Source organism: Pristiophorus japonicus, chromosome 17 (genome assembly GCF_044704955.1).
Source record: "Pristiophorus japonicus isolate sPriJap1 chromosome 17, sPriJap1.hap1, whole genome shotgun sequence".
In the NCBI taxonomy this organism is placed as follows: Eukaryota; Metazoa; Chordata; class Chondrichthyes; family Pristiophoridae; genus Pristiophorus; species Pristiophorus japonicus.
The window spans coordinates 88,114,667-88,140,502 of NC_091993.1; the positions used below are offsets into that span (position 1 = coordinate 88,114,667).

The following is a 25,836-nucleotide window of genomic DNA, read 5'->3' on the forward strand; positions in this document are numbered from 1 at the left end:
GCGTACCTTTATCTTCTACAGTAACCTTTTGTGTGGCACCTTGTCGAATGCCTTTTGGAAATCTAAATACACCACATCCATCGGTACACCTCTATCCACCATGCTCGTTATATCCTCAAAGAATTCCAGTAAATTAGTTAAACATGATTTCCCCTTCATGAATCCATGTTGCGTCTGCTTGATTGCACTATTCCTATTTAGATCTCCCGCTATTTCTTCCTTAATGATAGCTTCAAGCATTTTCCCCACTACAGATGTTAAACTAACTGGCCTATAGTTACCTGCCTTTTGTCTGCCCCCTTTTTTTAAACAGGGGCGTTACATTTGCTGCTTTCCAATCCACTGGTACCTCCCCAGAGTCCAGAGAATTTTGGTAGATTATAACCAATGCATCTGCTATAACTTCTGCCATCTCTTTTAATACCCTGGGATGCATTTCATCAGGACCAGGGGACCTGTCTACCTTGAGTCCCATTAGCCTGTCCAGCACTACCTCCCTCGTGATAGTGATACATTTACACTTTAAAAATAAATAAATAAAAAACATCACATATTTAAAATTAATTAAAATGACATTTAATTAAATATTTAAAACAAGAATAACATTTTTAGAAAAATAAATGTACATGTTTTAAAGGTGCTAAAAATAAAATTCTTGACGGATCGCAAGTTCCGCGTTTTAGTGCATGCGTGGCGCATGCCTAAACCTGCAACTTGTGTGGCCCTTACGGACGCATGCGCACCTCGTATGTGCCCATAGGGGCGGCAAATTATGGCCCAATAGCAAGAATGGCTTATCACAGAAATGGATGTAGGTGACTGAAACGGCCAGGCTAGGTCAGAACCAACAATAATGGGGTGAATTCATTTGGCCCCATCGTCGTGGCTGAGCTGCTGGATGGGAATTTAGTTGTATTCTAATGAGGCTATGCAACAAATAATGGGAGCTAGGTGCACAAGGACAACTGCTCTTCGGGGACCATGCATACATACATTCCACTAAGCTGACCTTGTGCCCCAATGGAAGATCAGCATGTTTAAATAACTTTTTGGCACTCCCAGCAGATATTAGTGATGAATTAGGAAGACCCATGGGTGACATTATCTGGCACCAGTCGTTGTTAAAGGGCTGCTGGTTACCCTTAAAGTAAAACTGGCTGAAAATTTAAAATATGACAGAAGGCAGAGATGCACAACAGTATCATTCTAAGTAGCTGATTCACAGCTGTTGCTATAGGAGGTTCTAGCGAGAATGATGGACTTCATCCTTGCTAGCACTGTGCACTTCATTATAGCGCTCTACTCCCCTTGACCTTACACTGCTTAAATGGGATAAAGCAGCTTTGATTGCAGTGGATAGCATTTGCTCCCTTAGCAGCCATCCATCCAGTTATCTTGACCCTTCAAATAGTGGTGAGTTACATAAAGTGAATGCATCACAGCAACAGCTTGAGATGAATGAACTACTTTCCACATTGATTCCATTGGGGAGCCGCATCAAAAGGAGCACAAGTCAGAGATAGGGTTTCAACACTGTGGGTTCACTTCTCCAACTAACTTTCTGATTGAGTGTGGCTCCCCACTTGAAGCATAAGATCAGTGAATGTATCCCAACATGTACTGCCAAGCCACTAACACTAAGTATTCCATTGAACCAGAAAGCTAGCCTGGGAGGAGTTTGCTCAGTGGTTGAATACAACATCCAGAAATAAAAGAACCTGCCATGTCAGAAAATTATTCAATCACATGAAAAGTTTGTGAAGGAATAAGTTGCATTCCAGCATGGATTGAGGAACACAACCACAAATGGAACCCAGGATTGGAAGGAGCCCTATTGCCAGGCACGTCATCCTGAAGCCTTCTTGATCCGAAAGAGACTTTGCTTAATTCTCCTCCCACCCCCAGGAAGATAGTCATTAGCTGGTCATTAGGCAAATGACAAGCATAGGTTTGAGCCCCTGTTAGGTTGGCAGGACTTCCTCACAAATGGCTTGATGAGCAGCATAACTTCTCATAAAACATTTGATGGGATCTGTTAAATGCCTGTGTTGTGGTCCATGCTGTAGTCAAGAGGGTGATGTCAATGCACTCATATTCTAGTCGGTAAGTGCCACGAAACTAAATTCTTCTGTAATACAGAAAGTTGGGTAAATTCTAATCTCAATCATTTAAACAACTATACTCTCCACTTTATTTCTTGGTCCATTAAAATTTGGTATTACATTTATCACTTTTGTGGATCCATTGGGCAATTACATGACTAGGTGACATCTATAAAATCTAAAGGAAACATGTAAATGTATAATGACCATCTCCAAACAGTTCGCAGTAATAAAGGTATGGCTATATAAAAGTGAAGTGGCCGCATGTGGGGTGGGGAAATATTGCTAGCACATCCATAAAGTCTCCAAAATTATTATATTTATTAGACTTTCCAAAGTCCAGATGAGGATGGAGATATGTGTGGAGAATAAGTGAGAGGTATAAACAAAGAATGGAATACCTCATATTGTGATCTGAAACAAAGTCTGAGGGCAACTTGCCAAGTGCTGTTGCTCTGACCCCGTTTAATGTCCACTGAAGTGTCCGTGTTTTTGTAAAGAATGAGTGCCCAGAGAGTTGCCCTGATTGGCTGTCCAGGGCATTCTCCACTGAGACTGGTAGTGTAACATGCCAGGCAGGAGGGGTCAAGGCTGAAGCATTTGCCTCTCAGGAGGACATCACATCAGCCATATTAGCCAGACTCCTCAAAGGACTAAAGAAGTGGAAAGTTGCAGTCAGTGCAGCAAAAAAAATGCTGCAAGCAGTTACAGAGCCATTTTATGGTCCAATACAATGAGGTACAGGGCCACATCCAGTAGATTAGGTTCAAGAAGACAGGCAACCTACCAAGGGGTAGTGCTGTGATTTCAAAAAGTAGTGCAATTTACACAATTGTGGTGATATCAAATGATAGTTCAAAAATAGTTATAAGAATCTTTGAATAAGATGGGAGCAGATGCGGTGATGCTAATGCATGGTAGTTGAGGTGCAGTAGTATAATGGAGGGTATGTTTTTGATGGTGCACTGTATTGTGAAAAATAGAACAGTTTGTGCAGGAGCCACATTCGCCACTTATATGCTGTCAATGATTAGCACACATGTCTTCCTAGGTGTTGTCATTTTCTCCTCTTCCTCACTGATCCTCTCCACTAAAGATTTTAATTGGGCTTCCTCATCCACTTTTTGTATTTTAACTTCTCTATTAATCGGTAATTTTTGCAAGATGCATTAGATGGCTACCACTTTGGAAATATTAGCAGGGCTATAAAGCAGCCAAGACCATCCATCACCCCACCCCCACTATCTAAACAGTGGAATCTTTACTTAAGTCTACCAATGCTATTTTCCACCAGAATTCTAACAGTGATATGAGCCTTACTATATTAGTGATCCGTGCCCGTTTGTGAATTTCCGAATGGGGTCATCAGTCCGGAATCTAGACAGACTCCTTGTTCCCTAAAGCTAATCTTCCAGTCTCCCTTCTCCTTTAAATAATGGTGGGACAGTGAACGAGTACAAATTGAAGGCCTCATGGGTGCTATCAGAATACCAGGTATTCAGTTCTATGGTAAAATGGTGCTGAAATGTTTCATACTTTGTACAATCAACCCATTGTTAAATTATAACGCTGTATTTTATCATTAGCATGACACTGTGCTGCAATTGATTCATTTGTGCATTTTCTGCAGAAAAGCTGTAATTGATGTTTGACAATGCATGGAACACCAAAAACTGCACTGTATACTTAAAATATTGCTAATTTTTAATATGGTTAATTAATATTTCATAGAAATATATCTGAATTATCTATAGCATTGTTGTATTGTATGGAACTGCAAAGTATTTAGATTAATTTTAAACAATAACGGGGTGAAAATGGGTCACTGCAAACGATGATGACGTGGTCATCGCCAGCACAGCGGCCCGGGATGCTAACGGGAGGCGCAAACGACCCAAAGTATCAATCATGCTGATTCCATTATATATAAAACTAATCAAGTTCAAAACTCACCTTTGATCTATAACCATGCACCTCCCCCCACTCCCCTGCCAATCAATACTCTCAGGATAATGCTTTGATAAGACTTTAACTGTCCTTAAAAAGTAATTTTTCTCTTTATGCTAATTGGCTTTCATCCATTTTATGATGAGACTTAGGGCTCACTTTTGCCCAATCCCGTTTTCTGGCGTATTGCCAGAGTTACACGCGTTCTTCCCCTATCTATAATTTGAATTTGGCGCCGCACAGCATGACCAGTCACCTCGGGGGATGGAGCCTGCTGTTTGCGCCGAAAAATGATGCCGAACCTTCTGTGCATGTCCGGAAAATAAAAATGATGTTTCTGACATCGTTACAATAGATGCGCATGCGCAATACAGCCCCAAGTTGGCAATCGGCCATTTTTAAAGAGGCAGTTGTGTGTGTGAGAAGGAGTGCTGTGTGAGAGCATTGGAAAAATCAGAGCTGCAGCTGTACAAGATGCAATGCGGTGCAAGGACCAAGAATTTCTTAAAGGAAAAAGTGGAGGCACTGATTGAGAACAGATGGCAGGAGCTGGACACCAGCAGAGGTCACATAAAAGTTCCATCCAAAGAAATGAAGAAAAGCTGGAACCAAGTTGCAGAAGATTACTGCAATATGGTGACCACCACGAGATCTGGAGGCCAGTGTAAAAAGAAGTGGCAAGACCTTGATCAAGTAGTTAGTGTAAGTAATATTTTCTTTTATTTACTGGAATTGCAATTGTAAATGTGACCAGCTGTACATGTCCCACCCAGCAGAAAGACGCCCTCTCTAAAAAGTTAGATTTTCATCTGTCATGTATTCAACTGTCATTGTAACCCATGTATAAACTGACCTAAGTCAGTTCTGCGAGAGGCGGGAGTTCCGGGGATTGGAGAGGCCTACATCAGGTCAGTGAGACCAGGAGCAGCGCGAGTTCTGTGAGAGGCGGGAGTTCCGGGGTTCGGAGAGGCCTACATAAGGTCAGTGAGACCAGGAGCAGCGCGAGTTCGGCGAGAGGCTTGTGCAGCTACAGGGGGAAGGCAAAAAAGAAGTAGAAAGAAACAGAAAGGTGACGTCACAGCCAAGGGGGTAAGTGATTGGCTGGTGATTGGTGAGTAGTTTTTCTTTTTTCTCCTATAACAGTGAGTAAACTTTAGCATTGTTGTTGCCAATTTAAGATAATCTAAGGGTTAAGTCATGACAGGAGAGCTCAGTCATGTGATATGCTCCTCCTGTACCATGTGGGAACTCCGGGATACTTCCGGTGTCCCTGACGACGACGTGTGCGGGAAGTGTATCCGCCTCCAGCTCCTGACGGACCGCGTTGCGGAATTGGAGCTGAGGGTGGATTCACTCTGGATCATCCACGATGCTGAGAACGACGTGAGTAGCACGTGTAGCGAGTTGGACTTACCGCAGGAGAAGGGTCCACAGCCAGATAGGGAATGGAAGACCAGCAGGAAGAGTAGTGCAAGGAAGGTAGTGCAGGGGTCCCCTGGGATCACATCCCCTGCAAAACAGATACACTGCTTTGAGTACTGTTGAGGGGGATGGCTCATCAGGGGAGGGCAGCAGCAGCCAAGTTCATGGCACCATGGCTGGCTCTGCTGCACAGGAGGGCAGGAAAAAGAGTGGGAGAGCGATAGTGATAGGGGATTCAATTGTGAGGGGAATAGGTAGGCGTTTCTGCGGCCGCAACCGAGACTCCAGGATGGTATGTTGCCTCCCTGGTGCAAGGGTCAAGGATGTCTCGGAGCGGGTGCAGGACATTCTAAAAAGGGAGGGAGAACAGCCAGTTGTCATGGTGCACATTGGTACCAACGACATAGGTTAAAAAAAAGGGATGAGGTCCTACAAAACGAATTTAAGGAGCTAGGAGCTAAATTAAAAAGTAGGACCTCAAAAGTAGTAATCTCGGGATTGCTACCAGTGCCACATGCTAGTCAGAGTAGGAATCGCAGGATAGCGCAGATGAATACGTGGCTTGAGCAGTGGTGCAGCAGGAAGGGATTCAAATTCCTGGGGCATTGGAACCGGTTCTGGGGGAGGTGGGACCAGTACAAACCGGACGGTCTGCACCTGGGCAGGACCGGAACCAATGTCCTAGGGGGAGTGTTTGCTAGTGCTGTTGGGGAGGAGTTAAACTAATATGGCAGGGGGATGGGAACCAATGCAGGGAGACAGAGGGAAACAAAAAGGAGACAAAAGCAAAAGACAGAAAGGAGATGAGGAAAAGTGGAGGGCAGAGAAACCCAAGGCAAAGAACAAAAAGGGCCACTGTACAGCAAAATTCTAAAAGGACAAAGGGTGTTAAAAAAAACAAGCCTGAAGGCTTTGTGTCTTAATGCAAGGAGTATCCGTAATAAGGTGGATGAATTAACTGTGCAAATAGATGTTAACAAATATAATGTGATCGGGATTACGGAGACGTGGCTCCAGGATGATTAGGGCTGGGAACTCAACATCCAGGGGTATTCAACATTCAGGAAGGATAGAATAAAAGGAAAAGGAGGTGGGGTAGCATTGCTGGTTAAAGAGGAGATTAATGCAATAGTTAGGAAGGACATTAGCTTGGATGATGTGGAATCTATATGGGTAGAGCTTCAGAACACCAAAGGGGAAAAAACGTTAGTGGGAGTTGTGTACAGACCTCCAAACAGTAGTAGTGATGTTGGGGAGGGGATCAAACAGGAAATTAGGGGTGCATGCAATAAAGGTGCAGCAGTTATAATGGGTGACTTTAATATGCACATAGATTGGGCTAGCCAAACTGGAAGCAATACGGTAGAGGAGGATTTCCTGGAGTGCATAAGGGATGGTTTTCTAGACCAATATGTCGAGGACCCAACTAGGGGGGAGGCCATCTTAGACTGGGTGTTGTGTAATGAGAGAGGATTAATTAGCAATCTCATTGTGCGAGGCCCCTTAGGGAAGAGTGACCATAATATGGTGGAATTCTGCATTAGGATGGAGAATGAAACAGTTAATTCAGAGACCATAGTCCAGAACTTAAAGAAGGGTAACTTTGAAGGTATGAGGCATGAATTGGCTAGGATAGATTGGCGAATGATACTAAAGGGGTTGACTGTGGATGGGCAATGGCAGACATTTAGAGACCGCATGGATGAAATACAACAATTGTACATTCCTGTCTGGCGTAAAAATAAAAAAGGGAAGGTGGCTCAACCGTGGCTATCAAGGGAAAGCAGGGATAGTATTAAAGCCAAGGAAGTGGCATACAAATTGGTCAGAAATAGCAGCGAACCCAGGGACTGGGAAAAATTTAGAACTCAGCAGAGGAGGACAAAGGGTTTGATTAGGGCAGGGAAAATGGAGTACGAGAAGAAGCTTGCAGGGAACATTAAGACGGATTGCAAAAGTTTCTATAGGTATGTAAAGAGAAAAAGGTTAGTAAAGACAAACGTAGGTCCCCTGCAGTCAGAATCAGGGGAAGTCATAACGGGGAACAAAGAAATGGCAGACCAATTGAACAAGTACTTTGGTTCGGTATTCACTAAGGAGGACACAAACAATCTTCCGGATATAAAAGGGGTCAGAGGGTCTAGTAAGGAGGAGGAACTGAGTGAAATCCTTATTAGTCGGGAAATTGTGTTGGGGAAATTGATGGGATTGAAGACCGATAAATCCCCAGGGCCTGATGGACTGCATCCCAGAGTACTTAAGGAGGTGGCCTTGGAAATAGCGGATGCATTGACAGTCATTTTCCAACATTCCATTGACTCTGGATCAGTTCCTATCGAGTGGAGGGTAGCCAATGTAACCCCACTTTTTAAAAAAGGAGGGAGAGAAAACAGGGAATTATGGACCGGTCAGCCTGACCTCAGTAGTGGGTAAAATGATGGAATCAATTATTAAGGATGTCATAGCAGCGCATTTGGAAAGAGATGACATGATAGGTCCAAGTCAGCATGGATTTGTGAAAGGGAAATCATGCTTGACAAATCTTCTGGAATTTTTTGAGGATGTTTCCAGTAGAGTGGACAAGGGAGAACCAGTTGATGTGGTATATTTGGACTTTCAGAAGGCTTTCGACAAGGTCCCACACAAGAGATTAATGTGCAAAGTTAAAGCACATGGGACTGGGGGTAGAGTGCTGACATGGATTGAGAACTGGTTGTCAGACAGTAAGCAAAGAGTAGGAGTAAATGGGTACTTTTCAGAATGGCAGGCAGTGACTAATGGGGTACCGCAAGGTTCTGTGCTGGGGCCTCAGTTGTTTACACTGTACATTAATGATTTAGACGAGGGGATTAAATGTAGTATCTCCAAATTTGCAGATGACACTAAGTTGGGTGGCAGTGTGAGCTGCGAGGAGGATGCTATGAGGCTGCAGAGTGACTTGGATAGGTTAGGTGAGTGGGCAAATGCATGGCAGATGAAGTATAATGTGGATAAATGTGAGGTTATCCACTTTGGTGGTAAAAACAGAAAGACAGACTATTATCTGAATGGTGACAGATTAGGAAAAGGAGGTGCAACGAGACCTGGGTGTCATGGTACATCAGTCATTGAAGGTCGGCATGCAGGTACAGCTGGCGGTTAAGAAAGCAAATGGCATGTTGGCCTTCATAGCGAGGGGATTTGAGTACAGGGGCAGGGAGGTGTTACTACAGTTGTACAGGGCCTTGGTGAGGCCACACCTGGAGTATTGTGTACAGTTTTGGTCTCCTAACTTGAGGAAGGACATTCTTGCTATTGAGGGAGTGCAGCGAAGGTTCACCAGACTGATTCCCCGGATGGCGGGACTGACATATCAAGAAAGACTGGATCAACTGGGCTTGTATTCACTGGAGTTCAGAAGAATGAGTGGGGATCTCATAGAAATGTTTAAAATTCTGATGGGTTTAGACAGGTTAGATGCAGGAAGAATGTTCCCAATGTTGGGGAAGTCCAGAACCAGGGGTCACAGTCTAAGGATAAGGGGTAAGCCATTTAGGACCGAGATGAGGAGAAACTTCTTCACCCAGAGAGTGGTGAACCTGTGGAATTCTCTACCACAGAAAGTTGTTGAGGCCAATTCACGAAATATATTCAAAAAGGAGTTAGATGTAGTCCTTACTACAAGGGCGATCAATGGGTATGGTGAGAAAGCAGGAATGGGGTACTGAAGTTGCATGTTCAGCCATGAACCCATTGAATGGCGGTGCAGGCTCGAAGGGCCGAATGGCCTACTCCTGCATCTATTTTCTATATTTCTATGTTTCTATGTTTCTTTTATCATCTTTGCAGAGGAAGGTGCCACATAGTAAAACAGAAAGCACTCAAACAGGAGGAGGCCCAGCAAATCTGCACCCACTGACACCCTTGGAAGAGAGAATCGCTGCTTTGATGGGTCCTACCTGGAGAAAAGCAATCACCACTGCACAAGCTGGGCCCACTCTCGAGGGAGAAGGTAAGTCCTGCAAATTCATCGTGGTCCTTCAAATCAGCCTGCTGCTTGGTCTGCGATGTGTGAGCCTACTCATGCCACCCACCATGCCTCCTCCTCTGCTGCTAACCATTTGTCTCTTCTGTTATATTTTGCAGAACTTGAGGCCAAACCTGAAGATGCAGAAGAAGATTCAGACACGGATGAGCCTGACGAGGAGAACATCTTTGAATCCAGCCTTCCAGACCAAGAACATGGGGGTGAGGGGGAGGGGGAGTGGGAGGGAATAGAGCTGGATGAATCCCCCACTGTTTTACTGACTGTGGGGGGAGATGCCACTCATTGCAGTGCTAGCCCCTTCCGTGACTAGTGGTTTCAGTGCTGGTGAGACATTCCATGGTTTCCCACCTTCCAAGGTTGCGGTTCCCAGTGGTGGGGTGCAGCGAGGCACAACCAGGGCCCCACCGTCCCTGGCTGCAGGTTCCAGTGGTGGGCTACGAGCCACACCCATGGGGAGGAGGGGTAGGAGTGCTCGACCTTGCTCTTCTGAGGTGCAGGATCTAACAGATGTGGTTTGGACGATGTCATTGAGGGCGGAGAGCATTGACATTACTCGATCACTCCTGGACACCATCAGTCGGGTGAGTGATGAGGTAGCGGGACTGTCGGGAGAAGTAACAGCAATGACATGAGAAATGGGAAAGATAACCGGGGCCATCAGTGAGGGAATAGTGGCTATGAGGGAGGGAATATCAGAGATAGCTGATGCGCTGTCAGTGACCATGAGATGTCAGAGATAGTGCAAACACTGTCACTGACCATGAGGGAGGGAATGTTGCAGGTCGCTGAGACACTGTCAAGGTGCATGAGAGACGGCATGTTGGAGTTAGCTGCTGTAATAAGGGAACATGCCCAGACCCCACGCCCATTGATATAATCAATTGCCACTTCCACTCCCACTCCAATCCCCACACCCGCATCTGACAAGCCCAAAGGCAGGCCCTCCAACTTGCCGCTTGGGCCTTCCAACTTGCCGCCTGCCGCCACGCCCTCCCACCTCCCTTAAAGAGGTGCGCAGTACCAGAGATCTTAGCAAGAGTAAGCTTGGTACCAAGCCCAGAAACACTGCGCCATCGCCTGTGGAGTGTCCAAAACCAAGCGCAACGAGCGGTCTTAGAATAAGGTGGAGGAGAGATGGGTGGGTGCTGCCTTTCTTTGCTGTTATTGTTATTACTGTTGTAACTCAAATTAAAAAGTTTTTTATAAGTTATATAAATTTACAAGTTTAAAAGTTTGTAAGTGATTTTAAAGAGTGATCTTGAAGTAAAGTTTGATAACTTAACTTTAATAAAATTGTACTGTAAGTACAAAAGAACTGTTTGTTAAACTTTTGAATAAAACATATTTTACATTAAAACTGAATCATTTCCATTATTTGTTCCATTAACACAACACATTATGGAACAGCTCCAAACAGTAAACATGGTCCATGTGGAATAGTTGTTACTGAGCCCTCAGACATCAGTAAAGCGTTCACGGATGAGCTGCTGGTGCAAGGCTCGAGCAATCGTTAAAGGGATACAATGGCCCGCAGTTGTGCTCCGGCCTCAGGTAGTTGCGTGGCTTCCTCATCCTCGTTGTCATGCTCCTGCTCGTCATCTGCATCTTCCGTATCATTATCAGCCACTCTCAGCGCAGGTGGGTCTTCCACTACCAGGTGCCATTGCCTTGATGGGTAAGTTATGCAGCATGCAGCACACAACAGTGAACTGACCGACAATCTCAGGGGAGTACAGCAAGTGGCCTCTGGAATGGTCCAGGCATCGGAAACGCTGTTTCAAGATGCCAATGGTCCTCTCTATGATACTGCGCGTCGCAATGTGCGACATGTTGTATTCATGGTCAGCTTCCATCCGGGTTATGCGTAGAGGCGTCATGAAAAGCGTAATCTTTGTCTTCCAGTAGTCAGCTCTGCCCTTCTGACTGCTGCTGAAACATGGCAGACATAATGCTGTTGCGTAGTATAAACGCATCATGGGTGCTGCCAGGGTATCTTGCACCAACTGACATGATACGATGCATGTCGTCACACACGAGTTGCACATTAATGGAGTGGAAGCCTTTTCTGTTCCTGTACATCTCGGAATCCTTCAAAGATGCTCGCAAGGTGATGTGGGTACATTCAAGGCAGCCCTGTACCTTTGGGAAGCCAGCAATCCTGGAGAAGCCCACAGCCCTGTCATGGATTGCTTGGGCGGTCATGGGGAACTTTAAGAAGTAATTCCTCGCGCATACAGTGCAGCCGTGACCTGGTGAATGGAGACATGTGTTGCATGTTGAGAGATGGCGCACACATCCCCAGTTGTAGCTTGAAACGAGCTGGAAGCATAGAATGAAACTGCAGCTGTAACCTTCACTTCAACTGAAAGCAGTCCTCCTGATGCTTCTCGGTTGCAGGTCTGCTTTCACCAAATCACAGATCTCAGTTACAACCTCTTTGTGGAAATGTAGCCTTCTGAGTCTGCATCACTCAGGTGGAGGTACGAACGCCTGTCTCGATATACCCGAGGTCGGTAAGGCCTCCTGCCCAGCATCCTATGGCCTCTGTTGTTCCTGATGTGATGACGTCGAATCAATTGTCTCCTACATAGCACCAGGATGCAGAAGGCTCGCACAAGATATGGCATTGTCAATATTGCCCCCATACTTAAATTTTACCTTTGAAAGAAGCTCAAAATGGCAGGAAAGCAGGCAGGACAGGTTCACAATTCTCTCTTCCGAGGTCACCACACCCACCCAAGGTCTTGTGACTTCATCTCTCTTCCGCCGCCCTCCCCTTAACTAATTGCAGTCTTGTGGCTTCTCCCCTTCTCGCTCTCTTCCCCCCGCCCCCCTCCAATTCATAGCAGTCTTCAGAAGCCTTCCGATTGGCACCTCGCTCCCGGGCTCAATGCAGAAGTTTTCCGATCGGCACCTCACTCCCTGGCTTCAATCTACATAAGCCTTATGATCGGCACCTCGCTCCCCGGGCTCGAAGCCTTACGATCACACCTCGCTCCCTCCCACCGCCCCCCCACACACGCACACGGCTTGTTTTCCAGCCGAGCCCCGAGCCCCTGTGTCTGGGCGCAGGGCCAATTCTGCCAGCCAAAGCTACGACCCTCCAGCCCTGCTTCGGTGGTGACGTGCGAGTGAGTATAAAAAAAAAGGAAACTTCTGAAATCTAACAAACTTCCATTTACTACGTTGACAGGTGAAAAAAAGTTGAACTTTATTATTGATTTTGACAAGGTTCTTGATTCCCTCCAAAATCTTCGATTAAAAACAATGGTGTCTTTCAGTGTCAATTTCTCAATGTGCACTGGTTTTCTTAAGTGCCCCGAAGATTTTTCGGGAGTGGCCAGATACGCCGACCTAAGAGGAAAAAATGTTGGCAAAACTGCGAAAAATTGTAAAATCTGGCGCAGACATTAGGGAACGTCAAAAAAAACTGGCCTAGAAAAATCATCACTAAGTCAGTTACGCCGACAGGGGGAAACTTTGGAAAAAAATAAATACGCAAAAAAATATGGCGCGCGCCAAAAAAACGATGCAAATGACCCGGGAAAATTGAGCCCTTAAGACTCAGCAATGGTAATTTAGATAAAGGGGTAAAATATCTTTTGGGCGGTACCATAAAATGGGCGACAGTGAATTGCCCATTTTACACTTAGCCTAATTTTCTTTGCGGAATGTAAGTCGGGCTGCCACTTCTCTGTTGCCTGCCTTGCACTCACGCATAAGATGAATTTCACCTCTAAATAGTCTGTTACAGTTTTTTATCCATCTTGCTCAACTTTTTACTCTAATGTACAACTTTGTTTAAAAAAGCAACCAGAGGAAAATAGGCAACACTTCATCCTAAATCATATGGAAATATTTTGAAATTTAGTCAAAAAACCTCCACAAAACACGAGTTAATGGAAGTGATTTAATCTTGAACATAAACCGCTTACTCCGGCAGCATAAGGTACCATTCGAACCTCACTATTTCAGCACTGTAATTCTCTGTATAATCAATACATTAAAAAATCAACACTGCCAGTTGAAGAAATCATTAAGCTCTATCACTGTCCACATACTTCTTTAAAGCCACATATATTTTGAAGAAATACTAAGCTTGAAACACTAACTACCACTGCATAAAACAGTCTCTGTGATTTGCTTTGGCACCTAGAATCTTCAGGATATATTGTCATTTATGAATGCACAATAGTTCATTAGCCAGAGGCTCCCAGATTGTAACAATGCCATGAAGATAAGAGAGCCGCTAACCTGGACTGCATGTCTAAGTGTTCCTTGAGGGGGGAATGTCAGTCTGAGTCCTGTGCCAGATGACGGGATGTTATGATGATAATAGCCATTAATGTCCAGTTGCCTATTTCTAGAAAAAAAGAAAATCACATAAGTTATACTTTCACCTTTAAATTCAATTCGTCCAAAATACACAATAGTCACGAGAAATAAAAAGATTAAGATCGATTCTTACGAGATCAATAAAGTTACTGATTGAGAGTAAAACAAATTGACATATGGCAAACATTTGCTAACATCAGCTTATGTTATTACTTTTCCATATTTTGAAGACCATTTTATAATGCTGTCTATGGAACATGTGAAAAATGTAGCATATACAACCGACAAAGGGGAGGACAATTTTCATCTACAGGTGCAAGGCAATTCTAGTTGATTAAGACCTGATTTAACTCCTGCCAGCATGGAAAAGTGCTAACAGCAGCCACATTTCTGGGATAAGCTAAATTCCACAGTCACTCACAGGCCAAAATGCAAATTCAAATCGTTTTCTGAGCACACCAATGGTGAAAGAGGTAAATTGCATCCAAGTGAAATTTAAAGGGATTTGATTGGACCAATTTAACAAAAATGTCACAAATATTCTGAAAGCTATTGCAAAAACTGAAAGGACATCCAAACCCATTAACAGCCTTTGCCAAAGTTGAATGGCCTAGAGAACCAAGAACTGGCAGGGGAAAATGAAAGCAACCAAAATGCAAGATAGAGGCACGAGTCTTCAGGCAAATGACGAAGCAACTCAGCATCTGACCCCTTGTTCGATGGTTGCTGGAGATATTGCTACTTTGTGGCATCATAGCTGTTATGTCTGTAACTCACTTATGAATGACTCCACAAGGCAATGTGTTGTACTCAAACTGTAGTGACTTGGTCCTTTATATGTAACTCCAGAGTGAGGCACTAGCATGGTGGGCTGCCTTTTATACTGGGCCCTGCACACCTATGCAGGTGACCCTCAGGTCTCCCACCGCAGTGCCCTCTGGTGAACAGTCTCTGCCACAGGGGCAGGAATCCCCGGTCTCCACCAGTTGCACCCTCTAGTGGTGCCAGCATAGTATTATACACAGTGTAAACCTTATTGATAGTACGTCAGGTAAAACGTCTCCATCTTATGCAACTATACAGTGACTACACAGAGTATATTTATAGTCTGCATATATAAAAATAACCATGGGCAAGCAAAGCTAACTGGTACTGACACTGAATGTGCTGGTCTCCCACTACACACAGCTACAGGTGTCCTTGCAGCAGATGGCTCTGCTCTGCATCTGTCTCTATGCTGACCTAGAACTTGCATAGACAGTTTTCCATGATTGTTGCAAGGTAGGTATATCCTGGCCTGCAGATATGTCTGGTGGCATCTTGGGTGCCTTCAAACAGGCTATGCTAGCTGCTAGGTACCTTCGCACACCTTCTTTTATTCAGTGCCACTGAAAATAGGACATATAGGTAGAGCGTCCGAAATCCGGAGGTCTAAAAACCGGAATGTTCCGAGAAGCGGACACTGTGCAAATCGCACAAGTCGATGTCTGGAATCCGGAAATCTGTTCCGAAAACCAGACATTTTTTCACAACAGTGATATAAATGGCATAAAATGAAGGTAGAAATTAAAGCGAAAGCGCTATTTCGAGTCTTGCACAGTGGTGGTCCACTCCCCAGCGGTACTTAAAAACCACCAGTGCAAGACTTCTCCGAATTTCCTGGTTTGCAAAAAGAACGGGCACAAGGTTGGCGAATTTTTAGCCCACTCTGATCTGGCATCAACCCTGGATACAGTCCTGCCAGATCACACCAGGTTCCCGTGCAGTCAATAAAGAGCAATAGTAATCCAAAACAAGGTTAAACATAATAAAACAATATATTTTTTAAATCACCTACAGCCACTGTCACTGCCATTATCCGATTTTGAATCAGCCACAGCCGCTGTCCCTGTCTCCGACATCCAGAAATACCCAAAACTTGGCCCAGGAGTTTCTGGATTTTGAACGGCGGATTTCGTCTCCGAAAGCCGAAAAAACCCAAAAACCGGAATGGCCTCAGTCCCGAGGTTTCCAGAATTCAGAGTTTGTACCTGTACTGGGATTAGGGCACTTCTGAGGGGGTTTCCAACACCACGGTTAGTCAAGCATTTATACATATTAGTGATGCCATTGGCAATGTTATCTCTGCCTCTTTTGGGAACAAGGCCTTCTGCATACACTAATGACCTGCCAAAGAAAAAACGTATTTGCATTTTATAATACAGCATTGTGTCCTCAGGATATCCCAAAGTGGTTCGCAACCCATAGGTTATTTGAAGTGCAATCTCTTAGGTAAGCAAATGTGGGAGTTAATCTGCCACACAGGAAGCAAAATAATGAATAACCAGCTAAAATGCTGTTGTTTGTATTGGTCGAGGGAAGAACATTGGCCAGAATACCAGGAAAACTCCATGTTCTTCTTCAAATGTTACACCCTTGTTCAAAAAAAGGTGTGTAAAGTTCAACCTAGCAACGATAGACCAGTCAGTTTAACCTCGGTAGTGGGGAAACTTTTAGAAACAATAATCAGGGGCAAGATTAACAGTCACTTGGACAAGTGTGGATTAATTAAGGAAAGCCAGCATGGATTTGTTAAAGGCAAATCGTGTTTAACCAACTTGATCGAGTTTAGTTTTTTGATGAGGTAACAGAGAGAGTTGATGAGGGCAATGCGGTTGACATGGTGTACATAGATTTCCAAAAGACATTCGACAAAGTGCCACATAATAGGCTTGCCAGCAAAGTTGAAACCCATGGAATAAAAGGGACAGTGGCAGCATGGATACAAAATTGGCTCAGTGACAGGAAACAGAGAATAGTGGTGAATGGTTGTTTTTTGGACTGGAGGAGGGTATACAGTGATGTTCCCCAGGGGTTGGTATTAGGACCACTGCTTTTCTTGATGCGTATTAATGACTTGGATGTAGGTGTACAGGGCACAATTTCAAAATTTGCAGATGGCACAAAACTTGGAAGTATAGTGAACAGTGAGGAGCATGGTCTTCAAGAGAACATAAACAGGCTGGTGGAATGGGCGGACACGTGGCAGATGAAATTTAACACAGAAAAGTGTGACGTGATACATTTTGGTAGAACAAATGAGGAGCGGAAATAAAACCTAAAGGATACAATCCTAAAGGGGGTGCATGAATAGAGAGATTTAGCGGTATATGTACACAAATCGTTGAAGGTTGAGAAAGCGATTAAAAGGCTTACGGGATCCTGTGCTTCATGAATAGAGGTATCGAGTAAAAGCGTGAAAATTCTGATGAACCTGTATAAAACACTGGGTCGACCTCTGGGCACCACACTTTAGGAAGGATGTGAAGGCCTTAGAGAGTGTGCAGAAAAAATTTACGATGATTCCAGGGATGAGAGACTTCAGTTGTGTAGATAGACTGGAGAAGCTGGGGTTGTTCTCCTTAGAGCAGAGAAGATTGAGAGGAGGTTTGATAGAAATGTTCAAAATCATGAGGAGTCTGGACAGAGTAAATGGCGAGAAACTGTTCCCATATGCAGAAGGGTTGAGAGCCAGATTTAAGGTGATCACAAATGAACCAAAGGCGACATAAGAAAAAACATTTTTTACACCGCGAGTGGTTATTGTAATATATATAGCTCCACCTGTGGACTCCTGCAGCCAGTGCTGTTTATAATAAAGGGAACAAGTCACCTGATTCTGGTGAGTTCTGGTATGTTCTGTCATCTTAAGGCTGTGTGTGTTTCTGTGAGTTACTGAAAATATAACAATAGCGACGAAGATGGGATTATCGGGATAAAAGCTGACATTTTTGTTGGTGGAGGATTCAGCCAGCCAACAAAGAGACTTTGAGAGCTTCTCTTTTGAGTAACAGCTATAAATCCCAGGTATATTACAAGCACACTTGTTTAAACTGCCAGAGTCCAAATGGCTGCACCTATGGAAATAACAGGGTGTTTGGGGGCGTTTCAATGCAACTGTGAAAGTTTCAGAGTGTATGTGGAGTGGCTAGAAATGTTTTTCACCGCAAATAATATCATCAAAGTCCCCAATGATGAAAACCATAACCGGGTGGTGTTAGAACGACAAAGGGCTATTTTCTTAACTGAAGCAGAGCCTGAGGTATATGAAACCTTGAAAAATGTACTTGTGCCTGTCAAGCCAAAGAACACAAATCTTAAGCAGGTTAGAACAGCACTACAGCCCTGAGCCCCTAGAAATTGCTGAAAGTTATCGTTTCGGAATATGAGATCAATTAACCGAAGAAAATATCAGTGAGTACATTGTAGCATTAAAAAAGCTATCTATCTCTCTGTAATTTAGCAAACTTTCAGAACCGAGCATTGCGTGACCGCTTTGTTTGTAGGATGAAAAATGATGCGATCAGAAGAAATTTATTGACAACACCTAACTTTGACTTTTGATTCAGTGTGTCAGACAGCTATGTCAATGAACATGGCCGAACAATGTTCCCCAGAATTTCATACTATTTTCAGTCATCAGACAACTGAGGTGAATCGCCTGCAGGATAAAAGTAAAAGGCAGCTGGGCCCCAAAGTCTCAGAAATTGGCAATGGTAACAAAAGCATTGAAGTCCTGCTATCAGTGCCTGGGACAATACATTGCTCAAAGTTGTCCATATGTGAAGGCAGGGTGCAGGAAAACTGGGCATTTTGCGAAGGCATGCCGTCTGAAGGGTAAACCAGCTTTCAAAGCTATGAGTAGAAATGCCCAGAGACTACATAGCATGGAAGAAAAACAACAAGACGAGGAGGTTTTAGAGCAACACATCATCAGGAGCGCGAGGTTAACTAACAGCAATTCGAAAAGTATCATAATCCACATAGATGGTGCAGGAACCAAGATACCCATGCAAATCGACACTGGTGCATCCGTGAGTTTAGTACCAGAGTCGTGATACCTCGACAAATTGTGATTTCCCATTGGAGAAATCCAAGATAGAGCTGCAAGGCTACTCAAGAGAGAACATTCCTGTGGTAGGTTGTAGCATCGTACTGGTGAAATACAAGGATCAAATTCAGAGCTTGCCTCTATTAGTAGTGGCAGGACGCAAGCCTACCTTACGAGGAAGAAACTGATTGGGATCACTGAAGTTGGATTGAAGTGAGATTTTTCGTGTTGAAGCAAGATTTGCATCAAAGGATGATGTCATCAAGAATTATTCAAAGGTGTTCTGTGAAACAGGCAGTCCGATCCAAGGCTTCAAGGCGAGTGTCAGGGTACAGAAAGACGCTAGATCTGTTTACTGCAAGCCACATTCCGTACCATATGCACTCAAGGAGAAAGTGGAGCAAGAACTCAAAAGACTAGATACTGAGAACATTATTTCTAAGATAGATCGATGTAATTGGACTACACCCATTGTTGTTGTACCCAAGTCCGATGGGAAGGCAAGATTGTGTGGTGATTATAAAGTAACCGTAAACCAGGTTCTAGAGGGTAATGTCCCCAATACATTGCCAAATGTAGAAGACTTGTTCACAACACTGACAGGTCGCCAGATCTTCACAAAGTTGGATCTTATGAATACCTACTTGCAGCTTGAACTAGATGAGTGCAAGTCATGCTTGGCTACAAATACTCATCTAGGCCTATATCAATTTAATAGGCTACCATTTGGAGTGTCTTCCGCCCCTGCCATATTCCAAGGGGTGATGAACCAGTTTTTGCAAGGTATTGATGGTGTCGTATTTTATTTAGATGACATACTAATTTCAGTACCAAATAGGTAAATTCATAATAACATATTGAATGAAGTCCTCAAACGGCTAGAGAAGCACAGAGTACGAGTGTCTGCTCGCAAGTGTGAGTTATTTCAAAACTCAATGGAGTACTTAGGATACAAAGTAGACAAAGATGGTTACATCCAACCATGGAAAAATTGAATGTAATTAAAAATGCACCCACTCCCAGGAATGTCACTGAACTTCGTTCATTCTTGGGTCTTTTGAACTATTATGGGAAGTTCCTACCAAATTTGGCAACAGTATTACATCCACTGAATGAACTATTGAAAAAACAGGTCCATTAGAAATGGTCAAAAGAATGCAACACAGCATTCAAGGAGTGTAAAAGCAAATTGGTAAAGGGCACCATGTTAGTTCACCATGACGTATCTAAGGAGATCAAGCTAGCATGTGATGCCTCTCCATAAGAAGTTGGGGCAGTGATCTTTCATGTATTATGTGGTAGGGAGGAGAGACCAATTGCTTTTGTTTCACGCACTCTCAGTGCCAGTGAGCGTAATTATGCGCAAATCGAAAGGGAAGCTTTAGCATTAATTTTTGCAGTCAAGAAGTTCCATAAATACTTGTATAGTCATAAGTTTACCGTCGTTATGGACCATAAGCTCCTGACAGCAATCCTCCATCCAAAGTCCCCAGTTCCAACATTAGCTGCAGCCTGAATGCAGAGATGGGCTTTGATTTTGTAAGCATATACATATGATATTGAATACAGATGATCAGCTGATCACAGTAATGCTGATATTATGTCTAGATTGCCTTCCTCATCACAAGTTACACCAGATAGGGAAGAAGTGTTCTATTTTTCATACATTGATGAACTGCCAGTCACAGCTGAAGAGATTGGTAGAGCAACCAAACGTTATGTCAAAGGTGTGTAAATTCTTTACACAATACCACAAATCCACAAGAGGCACATTCTATGGACAAGGTCACTCTGTGACCTGCACCTTTATTCACAGCACCAAGAAGTGATGACCCTGCGTGGGACCTCCCTTTATATACCTGGATGACCAGGTGATGAGTGTCTCCCACAAGTTCACCCCCTGTGGTCAATGTGTGCATTTCGCAAATATATACAGTATTGCAGTGTTGTTACATGAAGGTTACATACATGACATCACCTTCACCTGCCCCCCTCCCCCCCCCCGCCTCAACGTCTTACTGGGATTACAGGTTAAGTCTTTCGGGTGGTCTGCGCTTCCTCGTGGAGCGCCGCGGTTGGGGCTCTGGCTGTTGAGCCATGGCCTACGTGCCTGTCCCCTGTGGTGATTCCGGCCTGTCCGGGCTGACCGCAGGGACTGTGATGCTGCTGAATGTTCTTGTTGTTCGTTCACTGGCGGTGGTGTGAATACCATCTCATGATCTTCCTCAGGTTTCTCAGAGTCCATGCTGAACCATTTTTTTACTTGGTCCATATGCTTGCAGCATATCTGCCCATTGTTAAGTTTAACCACGATGACCCTATTCCCCCCCTTTGTCTATTACAGTACATTCAAGCCATGTGGGCCCCAAAGCGTGATTGAGAACAAATACGGGGTCACCAATTTCTATACAGCTCCCACTTGAATTACGGTCATGGTACTCATTTTGGGACTGGCGCTTGCCTTCAACAATGACGGACAAGACAGGATGAATGAGGAACAGCCGAGTTTTGAGTGTACGTTTCATAAGGAGCTCCGTGGGCGGGACCCCCGTGAGCGAGTGTGGTCGGGACCTATAGGCCAGCAGAAGGCGCGATAGGCGACATTGAAGGGAGGGATCTTGAATCCTGAGCATGCCTTGTTGTATGATTTGGACCACACGTTCTGCCTGGCCATTGGAGGCCAGCTTGAACGGCGCTGTCCTGATATGGTTGATGCCATTACCCGACATGAACTCCCGGAATTCGTAGATAGTGAAACACGAGCCATTATTGCTAACAAGGATGTCCAGCAAACCATGGGTCGCAAAGACCACACGTGGACTCTCCACAGTGGTGGATGTCGTGCACGAATTCATAATTATGCACCCGATCCATTTCGAGTATGCATCAACCACGATGAGAAACATTTTCCCCATGAACGGACCCGCGTAGTCTACGTGAATGCGTGACCATGCCTGGTGGGCCAGGGCCACGGGCTGAGCGGAGCCTCCCTGGGGGCATTTCCCAGCTGAGCACACGTCGTGCACCTGCGAACACAGTGTTCCAGATCTGAATCAATGCCTGGCCACCAAATGTGTGACCGGGCAATGGCCTTCATCAGCACGATGCCTGGGTGCTCGCTGTGGAGTTCCCTGATAAAAGCTTCCCTGCCCCTCTGGGGCATGACTACCTGGCTGCCCCATAGTAGGCAGTCGGCTTGGATGGAGAGCTCATCCTGTGAAATGGTCTGAGCTCCTCAAGGCATGCTCCATGCGCGGGCGCCCAATCCCCAGTCAGGACACATTTCTTAATCAAAGATAGGAGGGGATCTCTGTTGGTCCAGATTTTGATCTGGCGGGCTGTGATGGGGGAGCTTGCGCTGTCAAAGGCATCAACGGCCATGATCATCTCAGCGCTTTGCTCCGCTGCCCCCTCAGTGGTGGCCAGTGGAAGCCTGCTGAGCGCGTCAGCGCAATTTTCAGTGCCCGGCCGGTGTCAGATGGTCATACGCAGCCAGCATGAGAGCCCATCGCTGTGTGCAAGCTAACGCATTGGCGTTAACAGCCTTGCTGTCTGACAACAGGGATGTTAACGGCTTGTGGTCCGTTTCTAATTCGAACCTCCTGCCAAAAAGGTACTGGTGCATCTTTTTCACCCCATAGACACATGTGAGTGCTTCCTTCTCAACCATCCCATATCCACGTTCTGCTTGAGAGAGCAACCTGGAGGCATAAGCCACAGGTTGGAGTTGCCCATCAGCATTGTACAGCTGCAACATGCACCCAACTCCATAGGACGATGCATCACATGTCAGAACCAATTTCTTACACGGGTTGTACAGGGTCAACAATTTATTTGAACAGAGTAGGTTACGCGCCCGATTGAAAGCCCGTTCTTGACGGTCCCCCCAAAAACAATCGCAACCCTTACGCAGGAGCACGTGTCCCAGCTCCAACAATGTGCTTAAGTTCGGCAGAAAGTTCCCGAAATAGTTCAAGAGTCCCAGAAATGAATGCAACTCCGATGTGTTGCAGGGCCTGGGCGCACGTCGAATCGCCTCTGTTTTGGATTCGGTGGGCCGAATCCCGTCTGCAGCAACCCTCCTGCCCAGAAACTCGACTTCGGGAGCCAAAAACACACATTTAGACTTCTTGAGTCGCAGGCCTACCCAGTCCAGTCGGCGTAGAACCTCTTCCAGGTTGTAGAGGTGTTCCTCAGTGTCCCGACCCATGATGAGGATATCGTCCTGGAATATGATCGTTCCAGGAATGGATTTGAGCAGGCTTTCCATGTTTCTCTGAAAGATCGCGGCTGCAGATCGAATGCCAAACGGGCACCTGTTGTAAACAAACAGTCCCTTGTGCGTGGTGATTGTGGTCAGTAGTTTGGATTCATCGGCAGTTCTTGGATCATGTAGGCTGAAGTGAGGTCCAACTTGGTGAACACAGCTTGCTGCCTGCCAGCATGGCAAAAAGATCCTCCGCTCTCGGAAGCGGGTGCTGGTCTTGTAGGGACACCCGGTTGATAGTGGCCTTGTAGTCGCCACAGATCCTGACCGAGCCATCCGCTTTTAGGATGTGAACAATGGGGCTCGCCCAGTCGCTGATTCAACAGGCGAGATGATGCCCTCTCTCAGCAAAGGGTCCAATTCGCTTTCAATTTTCTCCCGCTTCACATATGGCACAGCTCTGGCTTTGTGGTGCACTGGTCTGGCGTCCGGGGTGATGCGAATCACTACTTTGGTACCTTCGAACGTCCCAACGCCAGGTGGGAATAGCGACTCAAATTGCTGTAGGACCTGTGAGCATGAATTTCGCTCCACAGATGACACTGCGTGCACATCCCCCCATTTCCAGTTCATCTCAGCTAATCAGCTCCTCCCCAACAGTGCGGGACCATTGCCCGGGACAATCCAGAGCGGCAGCCCATTCACTGATCCATTGTGTGTGACAGCTAACGTTGCACCACCTAGCACTGGAATGATTTCTTTGGTGTACGTCCATAATTGAGTCTCAATGCGTTCTAGTTTGGGTCTGCTGGCTTTGAGTGGCCATAGCTTTTCGAATTGTTGAACGCTCATGAGTGACTGGCTGGTCCCCGTGTCCAGCTCCATGCGTACCGGGATGCCGTTTAATAGGACCTTCATCATCATAGGTGCCGTTTTAGTATATGAGCTGTGAATGTTTGCCACATGAACCCGCTGAACTTCAGCGTCCATTGATTTGCCCCACGTGTCATCCTGCCTCGCAGACCCCTCTTCTGGTCCATCCACCTCGTAAATTAGCCTGGTCGCAGGCTTCCTGCACATTCTGGCTAAATGGCCAGTGCGGTTACAATTTCTGCAGGCGAACTGTTGAAACCTGCAAGTCCTAGCAGCATGTCTGCCCCCACACCTCCAGCATGAATTGAGATTCCCATTGTTGAGAACAAAAGAGCTGTTACCAGGCATTCCTCGCTGATTGTCCCTTTGACTGCTCTTGAGCACCCTGTTTGTAGGTGTCAATGGCCCCATCCCAGAACACATTGTCCACTGGGATGGTGTAAATGTCCGTTCAGCCTGCCATTGTCTGTGTTGAAAACCTGTTCTGGTGTCTATTGCTGCCTGGGGTGTGTCGAACTGCCCTTGCCTGCCTGCTGAGCTCTGAGTCACGTTTATGATATTGACCCCCTGATCCATCGCCACGTTGGAGTCAGGGTTGCGCGCGTATATTATTTTGGTTTCCTCCTCCCCCGCCATAAAAGTCTGAGCCAGCAACGCCGCTGCTTCCAAGATCAAGTCCTTGGTCTCGATTAACTTTCTGAAAATCCCAGCATAACCAATGCCCTCAATAAAGAAATCCCTTAGCATCTCCCCCCTGCAGGCGTCTGTGAACTTACAGAGGCTGGCCAAGCGCCGGAGGTCCGCAACGGAGTCCGGTATGCTCTGTCATTCCCGACGTCGGTGGATATAGAATCTGTGTCGGGCCATGTATATGCTGCTCACCAGTTTGAGGTGCTCACTGATTAGCTTGCTGAACTCTTCAAAGGTTTTGTCTGCCGGCTTCTCGGATACTAGCAGGTCTTTCATGAGCGCGTAAGTCTTAGATCCACAGCTGGTCAGTCGATGAGCCCTTCGCTTGTCGGCCGCTGCATCTCCAGCCAGTCCTTCGTGACAAAACTCTGCTGAAGCCTCTCAATGAAATCATCCCAGTCCTCACCAACACAGTACCGTTCCTCTGTGCTACCGGTGGCCATTCTTGTGGGTCGTTAATTCCCGTTTCTCATCGCCACTGTAAAGTCCTTACACATTAACACAAATCCACACGAGGCACATTCTATGGTCAAGATCACTCTGTGACCTGCACCTTTACTCACAGGATCAAGAAGTGATGACCCTGCGTGGGACCTCCCTTTATATACCTAGATGACCAGGTGAGGAGTGTCTCCCACAAGTTCACCCCCTGTGGTCAATGTGTGCATTTCTCAAGTATATACAGTATTGCAGTGTTGTTACATGAAGGTTACATACATGACAAGGTGTATGATTATGTTGCAAATGGCTGGCCAAACCAGGTAACAGACAAAGATATTCATCCATTCTTCATTCGCAGGAATGAATTATCAGTCGATAAAGATTGTATCATGTGGGGTGCAGGAGTGGTTATATCAAATAAATTCAAGCGCAAATTATTAGGAGACCTCCATGACCAGCACCTGGGAATGTGCTTGACCAAGAGTTTTGCATGCAGTTACTTATGGTGGCCAGGTCTTGATAAAGATATGGAGTATATCGTCAGTCAGTGTACGACATGTCAATCGGTAAGCAAGCAACCATCATCAGTACCATTACAGCTATGGAAATGGCCTCCCAGGGTGTGACAAAGGCTACATATCAATTTTGCTGAGCTAGAAGGACAACAATTATTCATTGTAATTGATAGCCAGTCGAAGTGGGTCGAGGTGTTTCCAATGTGGAAAAAACAAGTAAAACATTAGACATTTTACAAAGATTATTTTCTTCATTTGGCCTCCCAGAAGAAATTGGTTCTGATAATGGGCCACAATTTAATTCAGAAGAATTTGCACAGTTCACGAGCAAAAATGGTGCGCAACATACCAAGATTCCACCATACCACCCTGCTTCAAATGGTGCAGCAGAGTGTACTGTACAAATT

General features: G+C 45.3%; 1 protein-coding gene across 1 annotated transcript in view; it reads right to left on the bottom strand.

Annotated features, from left to right (window-relative positions):
* The window catches only part of LOC139227842 (neuron navigator 1-like), a 629,647-nt gene extending 615,872 nt beyond the window's left edge, over positions 1-13,775 (bottom strand). Inside the window, exon 1 of the mRNA XM_070858918.1 lies at positions 13,753-13,775. Within this exon, the coding sequence (XP_070715019.1) occupies positions 13,753-13,763 (11 nt within the window). The 5' untranslated portion in view covers positions 13,764-13,775. The remainder of the gene's footprint in view (positions 1-13,752) is intronic.
* Between the last annotated feature and the right edge of the window lie 12,061 nt (positions 13,776-25,836).